This window comes from Meriones unguiculatus, chromosome 1 (assembly GCF_030254825.1).
Source record: "Meriones unguiculatus strain TT.TT164.6M chromosome 1, Bangor_MerUng_6.1, whole genome shotgun sequence".
Lineage (NCBI taxonomy): Eukaryota > Metazoa > Chordata > Mammalia > Rodentia > Muridae > Meriones > Meriones unguiculatus.
In genome coordinates, this window is record NC_083349.1 from 56511977 (window position 1) to 56530072 (window position 18096).

Below are 18096 nucleotides of genomic sequence, written 5' to 3' on the forward strand. Positions count from 1 at the left end.
AATATAGGTAATATCCCCCATAAGTTAATAGTAACACTAATTGTTCTAATAATTAAATCCATGAATCTGGGCATGAGAGTAGACACCTATGATCCAGCACTCAGGAGACAGGAGGATCAGGAATTCAAGGTCATCTTCAACTACTTATCAAATTCAAAAAAAATAACCCAACACCCCCAGTGTTAACAGGTATGTGAATGAGTCCCCATTTTAGTTACTTTTCAATAAGACTTTTTGTTGTCGAGACAGGGTTTCTCTGTGACGTCTTGGCCGTCCTGGAACTTCCTCTGTAGACCAGGCTGGCTCCGAACTCACAGAGATTTGTCTGTCTCTGCCTCCTGAGTGCTGAGCAACACCATCGCGGCAATATCACTTTAATATACTTAAAAACCTCACTGTTTTTTGCCACCTTCAGATGTAGCAGGGTATGGCGGTGTACACCTTTAGTCTCAGTACTCAGGACATAAGGGCAGGCAGATCTTTATGAGTTTGAAACCACATACATAAACATATACATCTGTAAATTGGTCTGTAGTTTATAAATCTATAGAGCCTTCCCTCTGTATCCATGAGGGATTGGCTGTAGGATTCCAATGGATACGAATGTTTAAGTCTCCTGTGTAGACTGGTATACTGTTTATATGCAAACTCTATTCATACCTCTATTCCTTAAATCACTTCTAGATGTGTTATCAATGCAACAGTGAAATACCATGTGAAGGACTGTTAATACAATAATATTTAGGGACTCGTCTCCCTCCATATTTTCAGTCTGTAGTTGACTGAGTCTCTAACACAGAACCTAGTGCCAGCTGTACACATGTAAGCCATAAAATTAAAAAAAAAAAAAAAAAAAAACAAACCTGCCTAAAGGGCTACCATGACAAAGAAGAACTGAACTCTTTCTTTTGATTCAAGAAGGAAGAATAAGATCCCAGTTGTGGAGGCTCCCTAGGAGAACCCTTGCTGGGCAGTTTCTCACTGCTCAGAGGAATGCAGCCAAAAGTGTATGCTAGACTCAGTCCTTTCTGACCTCTTCCAGCTGGGACTCCTAGACATGGAGTGGAGGGGACTCAGGCTGCATACAGCCAAGGGCTCCATACCTTTTCTCTTAAGAGTGGTGGCCAGGGGCAAGAAGTAAGTGGTGAAGAAACCAAGTCGTGTTTCCCGAACATGATCCCGGATGACAGGCAGCAGCCAGCTCCGTGGGAAATCGAGAGTCTCCCTGTGGGAAGAAGGACTCAGTGAGAACAGGTGACAGAATGAAGACTGAAGGTCCCTCTGCATAGACAACTTAGTGGACACCCTTCCTAGAAGAGAACTAGCTACATGAGTCTCCTGAGTCCCTCAAGACCAAGCAGGGTCACACTTACTCAGAGCCATCAATTTCCAAAGGCACAGCCTGCAGCACCACCTCAGGTCCCATGCTGGTCACTGCAGCCCCCACAGCTTGGTCTAGGGCTGCTGTGTGGGGGAAGTGAGGGGAGAGGCGCAGGTCGCACAGAGACTGAAGGCACTGGAACAGTGAGAGGATACAGAGAGACATGATGGCAGGGGCCAGCTGTGACACTGTGGCAGAGCAACTGCCTAGCATGTTAGAGGTCTGGGATCAATCTCCAGCATAACAGAAACAACAACATGTAGTTTTTCTGCTGACCAGGGAACGGGAGCTGAATTATCACAAGGCTCCTTACTCTATTGATTTCTTTACAGATCCATCTCAGAAAAGGGATCCAAGATCTCGACCAACCTAGGCTTTATCCCAAAGGATGGAGCCAGATTTTAGGATAAATGAAGCCCAAAGAGACACATACTGATGTCCCAACTGACTCAACTGGTGTGTCCAATCCCTTTCCAAGGCCCAGGACTTTTAAAAAGTTGTTTTATAAACATGAAAAACTACAAAATTTCACATAATGCAGACTCCAATTACCTTGAAGAATGGAAAGATGTGACCAAGGCGGGCCTACATCCAACTATGAGCAATTATCTTATACTGATGAGGCACAGTGGTACCCTCCAATTCCCCTCAGTATCATCTAGGCTTGCTTCTCATAAACCCGCCCGATTGGTAGGAAATCATGTTGGCCAAACCTAACCCTGGCCTGGCCAAAGTGTGCTCTCCAAGGTAGTCCCATTACCCAGACAGCAATGGGAAAAAGCAATGAGAAAGACCTAGGAGCTAACCCACCAGCTGCTCCTTGACCTGGGGTCTGCTCAGGATTCCTAGTCCTTAGAGATTTTACCTTGGGTTAGAGAAACCTGAGACCTAAGGCTGTTTAAAACATAAACACTAAACTAGGCATGGTGGCACATACCTTTAATTCCAGCACTTGGGGGGCAGAAGCAGGTTAATCTCTGAGATCGAAGACAGCCCGGTCTACAAAGCGAGTCCAGGACAGCTACACAGAGTAAAACTAAAACCAACCAACCAACCAACACTATACTCACCGGTTATAGAAAATTTAGAGCATTAAAATTTGAGAGGCTGGACAGATGCCTTAGCAGTTAAGAGCACTGCTGCTCCTCCAGAGGACTGGGGTCTAACTCTCAGTGCCAACATGGTGACTCATAGCCATCTGTAACTGCAGTTCTAAAAACCCTAGGACCCCCTTTCTCATCTCCCAGGCCACCAGGCACATGTATGCGCAGACATACATAAAAACTCACATAATATAAATAAATAAACCTTTTCAACATTTAAAAATGGGAGCTGGCATAATGGCTCAGCAGTTACTGTATAACTGAGTTACTGTATATACTGAGCTGGCATAATGGCTCAGCAGTACTGGCTGCTCTTCCAGAGGATAGGTGTTCAATTCCCAGCACTGATGTGGCAGCTCATAACTGTCTATAACTCCAGTTTCAGGGGATCTGATACCCTCACACAGACATACAGGCAGGGAAAATGTCAATACACGTTAAAATAAATAAATGTTAAACAAAAATGTAAAGGGCTAGGGCTTCCCAGGATTCTAAAGCCATTTCAGCAAAGGTAATTGGGCTGGTGTGGTAGTTACTTTCCACCCTTCTTGCTTTTCCCACATTGGAAAGTCACCTTCCCGAAAGCGTGGTACTAGGCACCTGCTATTGGCACTGTCAACACTGGGGTGGCATCACGTGTAGACATATTCTTCCTGGTTAGGAGTCCTCAGATCAAGGGCCCAAGTGCCACCCGTGCCCTAGCCCCAGCAGCCCCCAGCTCACCTTCTTCATCACAGGGTGGGCCTGCTTTCCACATGCCTCAAAGAAAACAGCCAGTAGCTGCAGCACAGAGCTCCAGGCCGCATGGAATTTGTATGTCAGCCCTTCTTCCACTGCCCTGCCAAGGAGCAGCACAGTCAGGGCCACAGTCACATCATCCCAGGAAATAGCTGGTACAGTGAGCCACAGACCCCAGCTAGCCTGAAATGGGGAGGGGGTCCAGAAGGACAAAGTGGACAGCTAATGCTCAGAAAGTGTCCATGCTGAGTTTAGTTACATATTCCTACTGACTGAAGAGAAACCCATGATGTAATAATATGTTCAGTTTTCAGATGAGGAAACTGAGGCTCAGAGACATGAAATGACCTGCGAATTACTACACTGGGCTCCTCAGCCTGAGTTCTGTTGCTTTCTCTACATGACCTGAGGAGGGAAGATGGCTGGGAACCAGTAGCCTGGGCAGAGAGAAAGGTCTTTAGGCCCTTCCTGAGTATACTTTGGCTGGTCCTATCTCCCCCGGTTTCTGAGGCCCTGGGGACTTTAAGTGGAAAGGGCCAACAAGGAGCAGTATATGGGCAAGGGACAGCTGAGGTCAGCTGAGGACAGGAGTCTCACTCCTTTAGAATACTTGAAACCTCATGCCAGACATACAGGAAGGAAGTCCTCTGTCCCTGTCAATTACTCACAAGAGCACCAAACCAAAAGACAGAACAAACAGGCCCAAGACCCCAGGCCCTTTCCTAGGATTGCTTAGCATGATGTGGCCATGACTGTGAATGGCTCCTCACAGCAGATTGTGGTCAGCCTTTTATGAGCTGGATGATGTCTTTCCCAACTGTAAGAAGGGTTAATATAAATCTCCTAGCACAAGGGTCAGCAGGTTCTGTTTCCTAAATGCCTAGCTACATGCCTGGCTCTGGTCTCCCACTGATGAGGATCTAGAGGTGTCAAGAGGTAGAGAAGCTTGCTCCAGATACCTGGGGCTTGCAAGCACAGAGCTGGATTCAAACCTAGCTCCAGAGTCCAGACCCTCAGAAGCAGGGATCTATGAGCTATACTCTTAGATCCCACAGTATGGCATGTCTCCTATTCTAAGTGCCTGTGAGGCATAGCACACCCCAACTGGCAGGAACTGCTCACCCAAGCAGAGGTTTGGCACTTACCCCGATCCTACAGAGCACCTGGTACTGGGTGCACTACCCAAAGTGATGAGTAGAGCTCAGGTCATCATACATAACTTCCAACAAGGTCCCCTTTGTACCCGCCTAACAGGGATACCACATTCTCACCTAAACATCTTAGCGATGTACTGGGGAGGGCCTGAGGCTGAAGAAGTCACAGAGCCAATGTCAGCAATGTGTGGAGCCACACACTCCTTCAGGATCTCCTACAAAGAGAGGCCACAGGCTGTCTAGTACAAGGCCACATCCTCAGTTCCACCCACACTCCCAGACAGCTGCTCTTTGAAGCCCCCAAAGCCTGTCTCCCACTGGGAGGAGTTCCTCCAGGACCAAGCTGGGCATCCAGGGTGGCCTGGGAGTCAGGGCAGCAGGCAGAACCTCTTATGTGCTGTGCATCCTCAGCTAATGGTGGGCTCAGCAAGCTATAGTACCTTGAGAGTCTGGGTAGCAGCTGCCACCACTTGTGAATGAGGGGAGAGAAGACAGGTCATTGCAGTTCCAAAAAATCGAGCAAGATGGCCTAGTCCCAGGTCCCGCTGCAATCTGTGAAGAAAATAGATTTCGGTAGAACCTGGACCCCGAGCCTCAGAGACCTAAGCCACTGGAGCTCTGGTGAAAACATCTACTGGCCTGAAGGGTTCCTCAGGGCCCTCCTGGCAGGCCATTCCAAAAAGGGACTGTCCTTGAAGTAACATGGGGTGAAAAGTCCAAACTGCCTTTAAGTAGCTTAGCACACAGAATGTGAGCTTGTCTTCCTTAATACCTCCTTCCGGTCTGGCCCTGACACTTTCCACAGCTAAATCCAAAGTTTTAAATGTATATACAGACAGACAAAATAACTGCTAACACTTATGAAACACTACACACCAAATACGGACATCACAACAGACACTTCACTCTGACTTTGTCACAATTGCTAAGTTCTATTCCCATTCTGTAGATGAAGAAACAGAGACACATAAGTCAACTTGGCCAAGGCCACACAGTGGAACATAGTGACAGGGATTCACACACCCAGGCAATCTGATGCCAAAGAATACAAATAAAAATCATCACACCTGAAGGTCAGGAAGATAGCTCAGTGGTATGGGTGGCTGTCAAGGCTGGAGTTATCTCTGGAGTCCACCAGTTAAGGAGAGACCCACTCTTAAGAGTCACCTCCTGATTGTCACATGCACGCCATGGCATACACACACTCTCACACACAACATAAATAACACCTGGGCTGCTGAGTGGCTCAGTAGTGAGTAGTCACTTGTAGCCTGAGCGTAAGGCTCTTAGTTCTAATTCCCCTGAGCTCTCAAAGCTGGGCACAGTGCAAGCACTCCTACAGCAAGACAGGAAGTGGCGACAGGAGAATCCCTGGCAATTTGAGGACAGTCGGCCTGGCATACGCCACAGCAAACAATAAAGAGACCACGTGTTGAGGAAGGTGAGGTCTGACCCCTGAGGTCTTCTTATGGACTACACAAGTATGATGTTCATGTATGTACCTGTACTCAACACCTATAAACTCACAAACATCATGCACACATATACACGCAAAAATTAAAAATAAACAAAGATCACACCAAGACTAGGCATGATGGCTCACAACTGTAATCCTAGAAGTTAAGAAGCTGAAGCAGGAGGCTCAACAGCTCCAGGCATGCTGGCACATGTGTTTAATCCTAGCACTCGGACACAGAGGCACACAGGTATCCGTGAGTTCAAGACAGTGTAGTCTATTATACCCAGTCAGAGCAACATAATAAGAGGCACACCCTCTTCCAAAAAACAAAAACAAACAAACAAAGAACCCAACAACTAAACAAAACAAAGAATCCAGGTATGAGATGATTTAGTGGATAAAGGTGTTTGTATGATGACCTGAGGTCAATCCCTGGAACTCACATGGTGGAAGGAGAGAAATGACACCCTAGAGCCTCCTTCCGCAAAGAGTAAATGATAATCCCCTTCACCAAAATGCACAGAGCAAGCTCAGAATCAGGCTCAAACTTTGGTCCAGCCCAAAAGGCACTGCTGTCAGCATGCCTTGTTGACCCTGGCTTTTCTAACATAAAAGCTGGTCTTCACCCATGAAACAAAGGCCTTGGTGCTAAATGGCCTCGCCAGCTGCTAGCTCATGCCCCTCCCATCTGCATGTACAGAAGGCAGCCTAAAGAGAGACCCTACCACATCCATACCTGACCAGGTTGATGTGAGCTTTCTCCATAACCTTAATCCAGGCCAGCAGGGGCTGTAAATCATTCTCACTGGGAACATAGTCATACAAGGCCTAGAGGTGAGACAGAAACAAGCAGGTGCATCTCAGTCAGCAGTGGCCCCAAGGATGATGACCCTCTCCTATACTCTTGATGACCCCAGGCACCTGGCCTCCCCTACACTATGCAACCCTCCCAGGTCTGATTTTCCAGGAACGCAAGACTCTAGAAGTGGAAGTAAGGCACCTCATGCCCTCATGGGAATCTACTGAGGTCAGAGTCCTTCTCTGGGGAAATGTACTTCAGTGTATATTGTGCAAACAATTTTGGGAAGATTTATCTAAAAGTCCACCACAGATATCTGAGGTTAAAAGCCCTGCTCAAGCTGAAATCATTTCAGATGTTAACTAGATCAGGGAAGAGTCCCATGGCCACTGATGCAATTCCAGAGGTCCTTCTCCGGTCTGCAAGCTTGACTGTTCTCTGTTGCGACAGCACAGCCCATGTATTCTCACTGCTGTAGTAACCCCTGGCAGTGCCTTCCGGATACTTTCCTTACAGCCTACCCTCCCCCAACATCAGGCCTCACCGTGATGATCTGGGCGTTGAGCTCTGCCGGCAGCGTGCTAGGGCTTGGCTTGGCATGGAAGAGGCTATGGAAGGCCTGCATGGCACAGGCTGTCACGAGCTGCAAGAATCACACAGACTTAGAAAGGAAGCACAAGGAGCCCACAGGTCCCCTAGACTCCCAAACACCCTGAAGACTGTCACTCTAGTAGGACATGGCAACCAGTAAAAAACCTCAAGTGATTTAGGGACTGAAATATAGCTCAGTGCTAAGGTATGCACAAAAAGGCCCTGGGTTCAATCCTGAGTACCACTAGAAAACAAAAATTAGGGATCAACAGGTAAAGTGCTTACCACCCAAATCTGATGACCTGAGCTCAATCTCTAAAACCATGTAAAGGTGGGAGAATCAACTCCCTAAGGTTGTTCTGAACACACACACAAATCTGAAGTCAGCTTCCATGCAGACTTAAGATGACCCCACTCACCATGGATGGTCTTTGGCTTATGGTGAAAGCAGGTCAGGGAAGAGAGCATCAGACTCTTAGCAGCAGGGATTACAGCCATTCATCATGATGTCTGGCACCAGAGACTTTCTTGCTTACTTACTGAGTTCCGTACTACTGTTGCCCCCATTCTTGCTGTGCCGAGCTTACCACATGGTTCAAGGTCATGACCCGAAGCAGAGTCTCACTGCAACTCTTCACCAGGCCTTCCGGGAAGCAGGGCAACATGTCCTTCAGCAGTGTTAGCATGTGCAGTGTGGTGGTGGCCTCTTTAGAGCCTGGCAGACAAAGGGGAGTTCTACTCCTAATTTCCCTATACGGCCCCACTTCCCCGACACCTACCCTGGGTCTGGCTAGCTCACCTCCAGACTTCTCAATCTCCTGGATGCAGAACTTGGCAGTGGAGACAGCAGCAGGATGATGGGAGGGGACTTTTTCACCAAACATGAAGTCACTACCCTTGAGAACTGAGCACACTCCATGCTGAGCAGCCTTACGGATCTAAACAGAAAACAAATGGAGACAAGGACAGATCAGCATTTTGGGTGCTTGGCACAACTACTAGCACTTGCAGCCAGATGGAACACCTACTATATAATACTCACTCCAGATCATACCATTCCAGAACCCTAAGCTCAGTGGCTAGCCAAATGGCCCTGAAACAGCCCAGATACTCAATCTCTGAGCAGCAGGTTCCCCATCTTCAGACAGAGATACAGCCATTTAATTACCCAGCAACATGAGGACCACTAAACCAGGCACTTTTCTAGGTATTAACAAAGGTGCAGTAAGCAGTAGATAACACTTGCCTGAGGCCAAAAATAAGCTAACATACAGCAGAAGGTAAAAGGTACTTGCAGGAACTGGGGACATGGTTCAGAGGTTTAAAGCATTGGCTGCTCTTCCAGAGAACCAGGGTTCAGTTTCTAGGACCCACACAGAGACTCGAACTCCAATTCCTGGGCATCTGGCCTCCACCAGCAGCAGGCATTCATGTACTATACATACATACATACATGCAGGCAAAACACTCATACAGCTCTGAGTGTGATGGCGTACACCTTTTTTATTATTTTCATTTTATATGCATTGGTGTTCTGCCTGCATGTCTGTCTGTGTAAGGGTGCTGGGTCCCGGAACTGGAGTTAAGACAGTTGTGAGCCACCATGTGGGTGCTGGAAATTGAACCCTGGTCCTCGGGAAGAGCAGTCACTGCTCTCAATTGCTGAGCCATCTCTCCAACCCCAATGGTGTACACTTTTAATTTTAGCACTAAGGAGGCAAAGGCAGGCAGATCACTGTGAGTTTTGAGGCCAGCCAGGGCTACATATTGAGACCCTGCCTCAAAAAACCAAAATCTTAACAAACAACAAAAAACATTCATACACAAATAAAAAAAAAATTTTTTTAAAAACAGTCCCAACGAAGTGACATTGCAATAGTGACCTAAAGGAGTGTTAATGATCACATGAATACACAAGGAAGGAGGCAGAAGACTCCCTAGACTTCACGAGGTGGGATTTGTTATATGCTCCTAGCCTTCTATTTCTGTGGAAGCAGCATAGACCCTCTTGCTGAGTGCCTGCTATAGCACCGGGACTGTACCAGGCCCGAGACTCCACACAGCCCTGTAGCAGGACTGGAACTGTCTCTTAGTTAGGAGGTCCAGGCCTTCAGACATTAAGTAACTTGCCTCAAGATGAACTGAGAGCCCAGCTCAGAGCTGAGACTGGTGGCAAAGGCTTATAATTCCAGCTGTTGGGGAGGCTGAAATAAGAGGGTGAAAGTTCAAGCCTGCCTAGTCTACAGAGTAAGTTCAAAGCCATCTGGATAGCTTGGTTAAAGTGCTTCTCCTTCCAGTGTAGCCTGATGCCAGTGATTCAGCCGCACTGCCCTCTCTCAAAACAAAAAAGCAAAAATGGGGCTGAAGATATAGCTTAGTGGTACAGTGCTTGTCTAGTATTTATAGGGCCCAAGGTTCAATCCTCAATATTCCAACAACAAAAAAGAAAAAGAAAGAAAAAGAGGGAAGAAGTTAGACCTGGATGATGGCAGATTCCCTGTCAAGACTGCCACTCCTCTGCCAAGGTAGAAAGAACAAAGGAGGCTGCAGCGACTCAGAAGCAGTGGACTGTGTGTGGCTTTCCTGCTGGAGAGGGGTGTTCCTAATTGTCTGGATATAAGTAGACAGGCCTCAGAAGCAGTGAGCAGAATCTCAGGCAAAAACTCAGGACTTGAACTGGGAATGGTGGCCCAAGCCTTTAATCCCAGGCAGGTAGATCCCTGAGTTCCAAGCCAGCCTGGCCTACATAGCAAGTTCCAGGTCATCCAGGGGCTATAAAGTGAGACCTTGTCTCAAATAAGAACAAAATGCAACATCTCAGGACTTGGGGTTAGGGAGACAGCTTAGCAGGTAAGAGTGTTGTACATACATGAGTTCAAATCCTCAGAACACACATAAAAAAACAGGAAGGGGATGGGGACTGGTGGGATGGGCTAGCAGTTAAGAGCACTGATTGCTCTTCCAGAAGACATGAGTTTGGTTTCCGGTATCCCCATCAGGTTGTTCACAACTGCCTGTAACTGCAGTTGCAGAGGACTAAACACCCTCTTATAGCCTCTGGAAACATCTGCATATAGGTGTCATACATGCACACTTGTATGCACACTCAAGTAAATAAAAATAAATATTATATATAAAAGTCAGGCATGGATTATAGCATGCACTTGTAAACCCTGGAACTACATAGTGCAGACAGGAAGGATCACAGGGCCTCACTGGCATCCAGCCTTGCTCCATGCTTAATAAGAGACTCTGGGAACAAAGGAATATGGCTGAGAATGATAAGGGCAGGACACATCTATGTGTATGTGTGACTATATGCATCTACACACATATGCACATGCTATTCACACACACACACACACACACACACACCAAAACAATAAAACCAGGACTGCACCAGGAGGTGCACTGTCACCTTCCTAACCCAGCTCAGACAGGTTGGCTCACACTGGAGCAGCCCAACAGTCTCACCTTGGGTTTGGCATGCACAGTGAAGCTCAGCAGTCCATGGTACACCTGAAGAGTTATAGGATAGCCCCAGGCCTCTAGGTCTTGCTTCCGCAGGAGGATGGCCAGGCAGGAGAGGACCTTAAAGAAAAATGTAAGAAAGCCCCTCAGCTCTACCAGCCACAGGGAAAAAGTCCAGGGACTCACCAACCCTGGAAAAGGCCAAAGAGATCTGTTTGAGAATCTATGTTGCGCCTAAACCACTCCCTAGGAAGAGCCCATGCTTTAACCACATCCACTGAACTCAGGAATTAGGTGGCACTGACCCATCGGAGTGCAGAGGTGGAACCACTGCTCGCCTGAGCAGACATGATGTCCATGAAGGCTTTGGAGGTATCAGAGAACTTCTTAATGAGCACAGGACTGGGCACACTGTAGGGAGAATAAAGAGTCAATCCAGAGAGGCCAAGAAAAAGCAGCTGACACAGGCTCTGGTGCAAAGAGAAGAGCACTGCTGGCCCAGGCATTCAGCACATCAGCAATCATGATAGAAGCTCATCATTCCGTCACTCAGGGGAGTGCACGTTCCATCCTGAGCATGCCTCATACACGCTCCTCTCCTTCCTGTGTAGCCTGGGGCCAATGATTTGGCCTCACTGCCCTTTCCCAGGAACCAACATTCATTCCAGGATATAACAGCCATGCCACTTCCAGAGCCTGATGCAGAATGCCTGTGGACATTCAAGTGCCCTCTCTTGGATTTTTTATTTGTTTGGTTAGTTGGTTTTGTTTCGTTCTTCCCGATTTTATTTTAATTATGTGTATGTATGTGTATCTATGTGAGGGTATGAACACATGAGTGCAGTTATCTGTGAAGGCTAGAGGCATTGAGTCCCCTGGAACTGGAGTTATAGGTAGTTAAGAGCTGCCCACATGGGTTCTGGAAATTGAACTCTGATCCTCTGCAAGAGCAGTATGCACTCTTAACTGCTGAGACATTGTTCTAGCCCCTTCATTCACTCTTTGAGACAAGGTCCCATCACTCAGCCTGGCTTCAGACTTACTATGTTGCCAAAGATGACCCTGAAATCCTGATCTCTCTGCTTTTACCTCCCAAACATAGGATTACAGGTGCATGTGGTCACAACTGCTCCTCAAGTATATTCTTAAAATACTTATTTTTTTATTATTAATTGTGGTAGAATATACATTCAAAAACTTTACCATCTCATTATAAAAGTTAGTTTTAATTGTCAACCTTATACCACCTACAGTCACCTGGGAAGTGACTCTTAATGAGGCTGTCTACACTGGGTTAACCTGTAGGCATGTCTATGGAGGTTTGTCTCAATTAAGCTAATTTATGTCAGAAGACCCATTCCATTGTGGGTGGTATGTTTTCCTAGGCAAGAAATCCTGAACTATGTAAACTATGTAAACAAGGCTGGAGAGATGGCTCAGCAGGTAAGAGCACTGGCTATTCTTGCAGAGGACCAGGGTTCAATTCCAAGCACCCACATTGGGTTGATCACAGCTGGCTATAACTGGAGTTCCAGGGAACCTGACTCCCTCTTCTGGTCTCCATTGTACCTGCACACTCATGATGCATGTAAGTTCTTACACATGTGCGTTTTGTGGAAGCAGAAGAGGGCACTGAATCCTTCCAAGCTGGAGTTACAGGAACTTGTGAGCTGCCTGACATTGGGTACTGGGATCTGAAACCTGGTTATCATGAATGAGTAGTAAGTACTCTTAACTGCTGAGCTGTCTCTCCAGCCCACCTATTTTCATCTTAAAAACCAAACATGTGGGACTGGAGAAACATACTAACCCGGAAAGACACGCACACTCTGAAAAACCAAGTATCTTTGCCGCCAAGCCCATGCTGGACTCACCGCTTTAGAACAAGGTTCAGTAAGTAAGCAACAGCAGCCAGTGACTCTGGGGACTCCACTGCTTCCATTGTTGTCATCTGAGGGTCAGAGTAAGGGAATGAATACATAAAATAACACACATAGGATAAAATAAAGTACACACAGGAAAGCACAAGTGGCAGGAGGAACCTATGTGCTACTCTGAGAGTTATAACCAAGAACCTTCTTCATGGTATATAAAGTTCAAATCTAAGCTCAGCCACTGTGTAACTTTGGCCCAGTAATCTTATGTTTGTTTATTCTCTGAAGACTATAGTGTATTCCTGGCTGGCCTTAAAGTCACAGAGATCTACCTGCCTCTGCCTCCTAAGTGTGCCAGTAATCCTTGTGGCTCAGTTCTTTCTTTCTTTCTTTCTTTCTTTCTTTCTTTCTTTCTTTCTTTCTTTCTTTCTTTTTTTTTTTTTTTTTTGGTTTCTTGAGACAGGGTTTCTCTGTGTAATAGCTCTGACTGTCCTGGATTTGCTTTGTAGACCAGGCTGGACTCAAACTCAGAGATCCGTCTGTCTCTGCCTCCCCGAGTGCTGAGTTTACAGGCATGTTCCACCAAGCCCAGCCAACCAACCTATCTTAAAGCACCTTCCTACCATATACAAAGCTCTGAGTACAATTCCCAGTACTGCAAGAGAAAACAAAACCCGCAGCAGGGATGGCGCTGTGCAGTCATCATAGCACTGGAACTAAGATAGAAAGACCGACATGAGTTCAACAGCAACCTGAGTTACAAAGTGAAAACCTGAAACCTGTTGTAAATATAACCCCTCCAAACTGTCCTCCACCATCAGGTAACTTCTGGAAAACTCTAAGGTACACTCATGAGAATAAAGATAGTAAATGGTATTCTAGTATCTTATAGCAATAATCTCTAAAAGAGTCATAGGAACCCTTAGTTCACACCTTGGAAGTAATGTTTTTTTCTAAAGGATTTTCCAGTTCTAAATGGTCTTCATAAGATAATGGACTTTTTCCTGGCATGGTGACACTGTTCAGGGAGGCAGAGGAAGGTAGATCTGAGTTTGAGGCCAGTTTTGTCTACAAATCGAGTCCAGGATATCCAGGGCTAAACAGAGAAACCCTGTCTTAAAACAACAACAAGAACAAGAAGTGGAATTTTGTCTTACAAGGGTGAGACAGTAAATCCCACCAGCTTTATCCACAAGCCATCAGAGAACAGAAACACTTTAACCTATTGGAGGTTGGCCTGGCCCCACAGGCCAGGGGCATCTGTTTTCTCTTGATAGCCCGAATGACCTGCTGTTCTGAACAGCCAGCCCCCATCACACTCACTCACCAGAGCGGCAAAGTACTCAGTCTCTGTCTCCTTGCCTCCCTGGGATCGAATCACCTCAGTTACGGCAGCCAGAACAGCACAGATCTGCATAGGAGGAGAAGGCATACATGATTTATCTTAACCGCAACCCTGGCCTGGGTGGCCCCATTCCCTTTCTCCTTCACAAATTGATCCCCTGATAAAGCTCCAAGTCAGACAAATGGGAGCAGCATTCAGAGCCTAGCAAAAAGGAGGCCCAAGGACATGACTGCTCCAATGCCACCTCAAGGACACTATTTCTTAGAGAAATGCCTGCATGAACATGCACACTTACACACTCCAGGGACAAAATGGAAGAACAGACAAATAGTCAGCAACAAGGGATTTATAATACACTATTACAGGGTAAGGGTGAGGGCTTGGAGGAGAGGAGGAAGGGGAACCTGTGATCAGGATATAATATACTGTTACTATTTAAGACATAATAGTTCTTTGGTTGTTATTGGTTTTATTTTGTTTTTGTCTTGTTTTTTGAGATAGATCTGGCTATGTAGCCCAGGCTAAACTAACAGCAATCCTCCTGCTTCAATCTTACAAGTGCTGAGATTACAGATATGTACCACTATGTCCAGAAAATGATAGCTTTAAATGCTATATGACTCCTATAACAAAAATTAAAAACAAACAAACAAAAAAACCAAAAAAAACAGCAATGTGTGGGGAAAATACAATAACTTAGAAATATCGTTGGGTGAGAGACAAAATTAGAGAGCAATAGATATAAAATATAATCATATTTTAGTAAACCTTAGTAAAAAATATACAGAAAGTTGAACCAGGCATGGTGGGGCACATCTGTAATCCCAGCATTCAAAAGGCTGAGGAAGAAAGACAACAGTGAGTCTGAGGCCAACATGGCAACAGTGTGAGACCCAGGCCAACCTGAGCTAGACTAAAAGACCTTATCATCAGGCAGTGGCACACACAGTTTCTTCCAGCGCCTGGAAAACAAAGCCATGTATCTCTTGTTTTCAAAGCTAGCCTGGTCTATACAGCAAGTTGCAGGCCAGGCCGGGGTATAGAGTGAGACCCTGGTCTAAAGACAAAACAACAATGACAACAAATCCTGAGGGACGGGGCTGGACACCTAGGAGCTGCTTTTGCACAGGACCAGGATTTATTCCTAGCATTACACTGGGTAGCTTACAGCAACTCTAACCCCAGCTCTAGGAGATATGACCTCCATGTGGGCACCAACACACATGTGTACACATGTACACACACAAATAAAACTGAAATAAAAAATAAAGAGAGGGGCTGGCGAGATGGCTCAATGGTTAAGAGCACTGTCTGCTCTTCCAAAGGTCATGAGTTCAATTCCCAGCAACCACACGGTGGCTCACAACCATCTATGTGAACTGATTCCCTCTTCTGGCAGGTGTAAATGCAGATAGAACACTCATATAAATAAAATAAATAAATTAAAAAAAAAAAGAGAATGTAAAAAAAATAACCAATACATTAACTTCACTTATTTCTTTTTTAAATGTAGCTTCTAAAAAATTCAAAATTATACATGTGGCTCACTCTGTCACCACTGGGCAGCCCTAGTAGAGAAATACACATAATGACCCATTAACAGTAGCCACTGGAGGGAATCAAGTTGGGAAACTAATTATAACATTTTATTCTATTTATTTCACTTTGTATCATTTAGCATTTTGATATTCCTTATTTAAACAATGAAAAATATCAACATTAACTTTGAAATATAAATTAAGTAAAACTCCTACTAAACAAAACATATTCTAACCAAGGTTTTTCACCATGAACTTGCAGAACACTGATGTCCCTGGAAATACATGTAAAAATTCTTGTGTGAAGTACAGTGGAGGAGACAAATGTTGGAAACATTTCTACCCTCGAGGATTTTACTCAGCAGAGATGTTCTTTATAAAGCAGAATCTGGGGAATTCCAGACGGCTCAGCCAGGCACTTGGCCTCCAAACCTGACCACCTGAGTATGATCCCTGAGCCCTAAATGGTGAAAAAGAAAGGGCTCCCAAAAGTTGTCTCCCGACCTCAACATACATGCCGTGACAGACAGACACACAGACACATAGACACACAGACACACACACACTACTTTTCTAAGCATGAAGACACATACATTTAACCCCAGCATTTGAGGGGCAAAGGCAGATTGATATCTATGAATCTGAGGACAGCCTGGTCTACACAAAGAAACCTTGTCTCAGAAAATAAACAAAAATTTAAAAGTATGTATGAGAGCCAGCTGCCTTGGTGCAGGCCTGTAATCCCAGCACTTTGGGAGGCAGAGGCAGGTGGATCTCTATGAGTTTGAGGCCAGCCTGGTCTACAAAGTGAGTCCAGGACAGCCACGGCTATACAGAGAAACCCTGTCTCAAAAATCCAAAGACAAAATAAAATAAAATAAAAAGATATATGAACACTACCACACACGTTTTTAAGTGGACTCTGCCCAAGGAGGGTATATGTAAAGAGCACAAAGGGTCAGAGAGATGACACACCATTCAGAAATAGAAGCTGCTGTCACCAGGGATGTAAGAAAATAAGTCCGGAATGTGCCCCGCCTACCATCCTCCCACCTCGGGAGCCATCTCCTACCTCTTTGTGAGCAGCTGAGTTGGACTCCCAGAAGCGCTGCACTTTGCTGAAGGTGACGTTTGTACAGTCGGACAGGCCACTCAGAAACGTGCCCGAGGACTTCTCAGTGAAAGCCACCTCCGGGTCTTCGTCCATGGCTGTCTCAGGAGCTTGGCTTTTGCCCAGGCTCAGGGTCCCCGACTGCAGCTCATTGTGCAACTTCACAGCATCCACCGTCAGGTCGCTCTTCCCTGAGAACCAGAGTTACAGTAACGGCCCCGCTTCCACCCAAACTTCCTTTTGCCTGAAGGAACCAGAGGATTCGGATCGCCCCTCAACCCAGCGGCTGGATTCTAAACACAGCCTGCCCGCACAGTCCTGTGTACGCTTGCAACTTTCACAGCCAAGAGAAAGGAACCCCTAGGTCTGTTTCTGCATCCCTGGGTTAAAGGCACAGCGACATCCAGAGCTAGGGTCGTTTACTGTACGGACACCCGAAGGCTGAAGATGTGGCTTAGTAGCTTAGCGTGCACAGGGTCCTGGGTTCATCCCTAACACACACACACCCCAACACACTCAAGGGTGGTGATGGCCATGTATCCCAACCCTGAGGCTCTAGACTCCAGACAAGTCACTTCCCTCCAGAGGACAGTTTCCGCAGACTGTCAAACTGGCGGGGCGGGCAGAATCCCGCGGCCCGGCTACCTGACGGGCGGCTGAAGAAGCGGCTGCGAGCGGCCTGGCGATGGCGGCAGGTGGCGGGGTTGCTGTCGCTGCTGTGGCCTTTCTTCCAGCGCTTCAGCTTGGCCGACGCACCGGAGGGCAACTTCCCCGAGCGACCCATGGTGACCAAACGCAGGCTCGGACTCGCTCAGAGCACCCGCGTCCAGCCACGCCGAAGAGTTAGCAGAACACACGTGGGTCCTCAGCCGGCTTCGCGTCCTCTTCCTCTGACGTCACTTCCTGTACGTTTCTACGGCAAAACCAATCAACATCCGCTTGGGGCTCTCCCTGTGCTCTGAGGAGACCTTATTCTGGGAAGGGTGTTCTGAAGTCGTAGGTGCCCTGGGCTCCTACTGTACCGCCGCTGTTCATGGCCACGGAGAAAGCCATGAACGTGAACGGAGAAAGCCACGGCAATGTCTTTGGGATTGAAAAACAAAAGCAAACGTATTTATATTACGGCCCGTGGTTGTTGAAGCGGAGCATGGCGACAGCACTCCTGTAATCCCAGCGAACTGGAGGATTGAGTTTGAAACCAGACTACTCTAGACACTGCGAGATTAGCAAGATCCTGTCCAAAAACAAAACAAAATGCATCCGTAATCCCTACGCCTAGGCAGCAGAGGCAGGTTGATCTTTATGAGTTAAAGGCCAGCCTAGTTCATTCTAGTGTGAACTCTAAGACATCCAGGGCTACATAGTGAGAAGCTGTCAAAAAAAAAGCCTAATAAACTTAACAAACAAACAAACAAACAAAAAAAAAAAAAAGGAAGAAAAGAAAAGAAAAAAAGGCAAAACCTGTGGAGGTATAAAAAAATTAAAGTATCTGGTGGCGGGGTGGTGCACTCTTTTAATCCCAGCACTTGGGA

At 46.5% G+C, this 18096-nt stretch overlaps 1 protein-coding gene across 1 annotated transcript in view; it reads right to left on the reverse strand.

Annotated features, from left to right (window-relative positions):
- Rrp12 (ribosomal RNA processing 12 homolog) overlaps positions 1-17469 on the reverse strand; it is a 32013-nt gene extending 14544 nt beyond the window's left edge. Inside the window, exons 1-15 of the mRNA XM_021650511.2 lie at positions 17210-17469; positions 16526-16755; positions 13898-13981; positions 12571-12647; positions 11002-11107; positions 10700-10816; positions 8025-8163; positions 7813-7940; positions 7179-7277; positions 6572-6663; positions 4817-4928; positions 4494-4591; positions 3208-3322; positions 1374-1516; positions 1104-1225 (exon numbers count right to left, since the gene is read on the reverse strand). Coding sequence (XP_021506186.1) covers positions 1104-1225; positions 1374-1516; positions 3208-3322; positions 4494-4591; positions 4817-4928; positions 6572-6663; positions 7179-7277; positions 7813-7940; positions 8025-8163; positions 10700-10816; positions 11002-11107; positions 12571-12647; positions 13898-13981; positions 16526-16755; positions 17210-17348 — 1801 coding nt within the window. The 5' untranslated portion in view covers positions 17349-17469. The remainder of the gene's footprint in view (positions 1-1103; positions 1226-1373; positions 1517-3207; positions 3323-4493; positions 4592-4816; positions 4929-6571; positions 6664-7178; positions 7278-7812; positions 7941-8024; positions 8164-10699; positions 10817-11001; positions 11108-12570; positions 12648-13897; positions 13982-16525; positions 16756-17209) is intronic.
- Between the last annotated feature and the right edge of the window lie 627 nt (positions 17470-18096).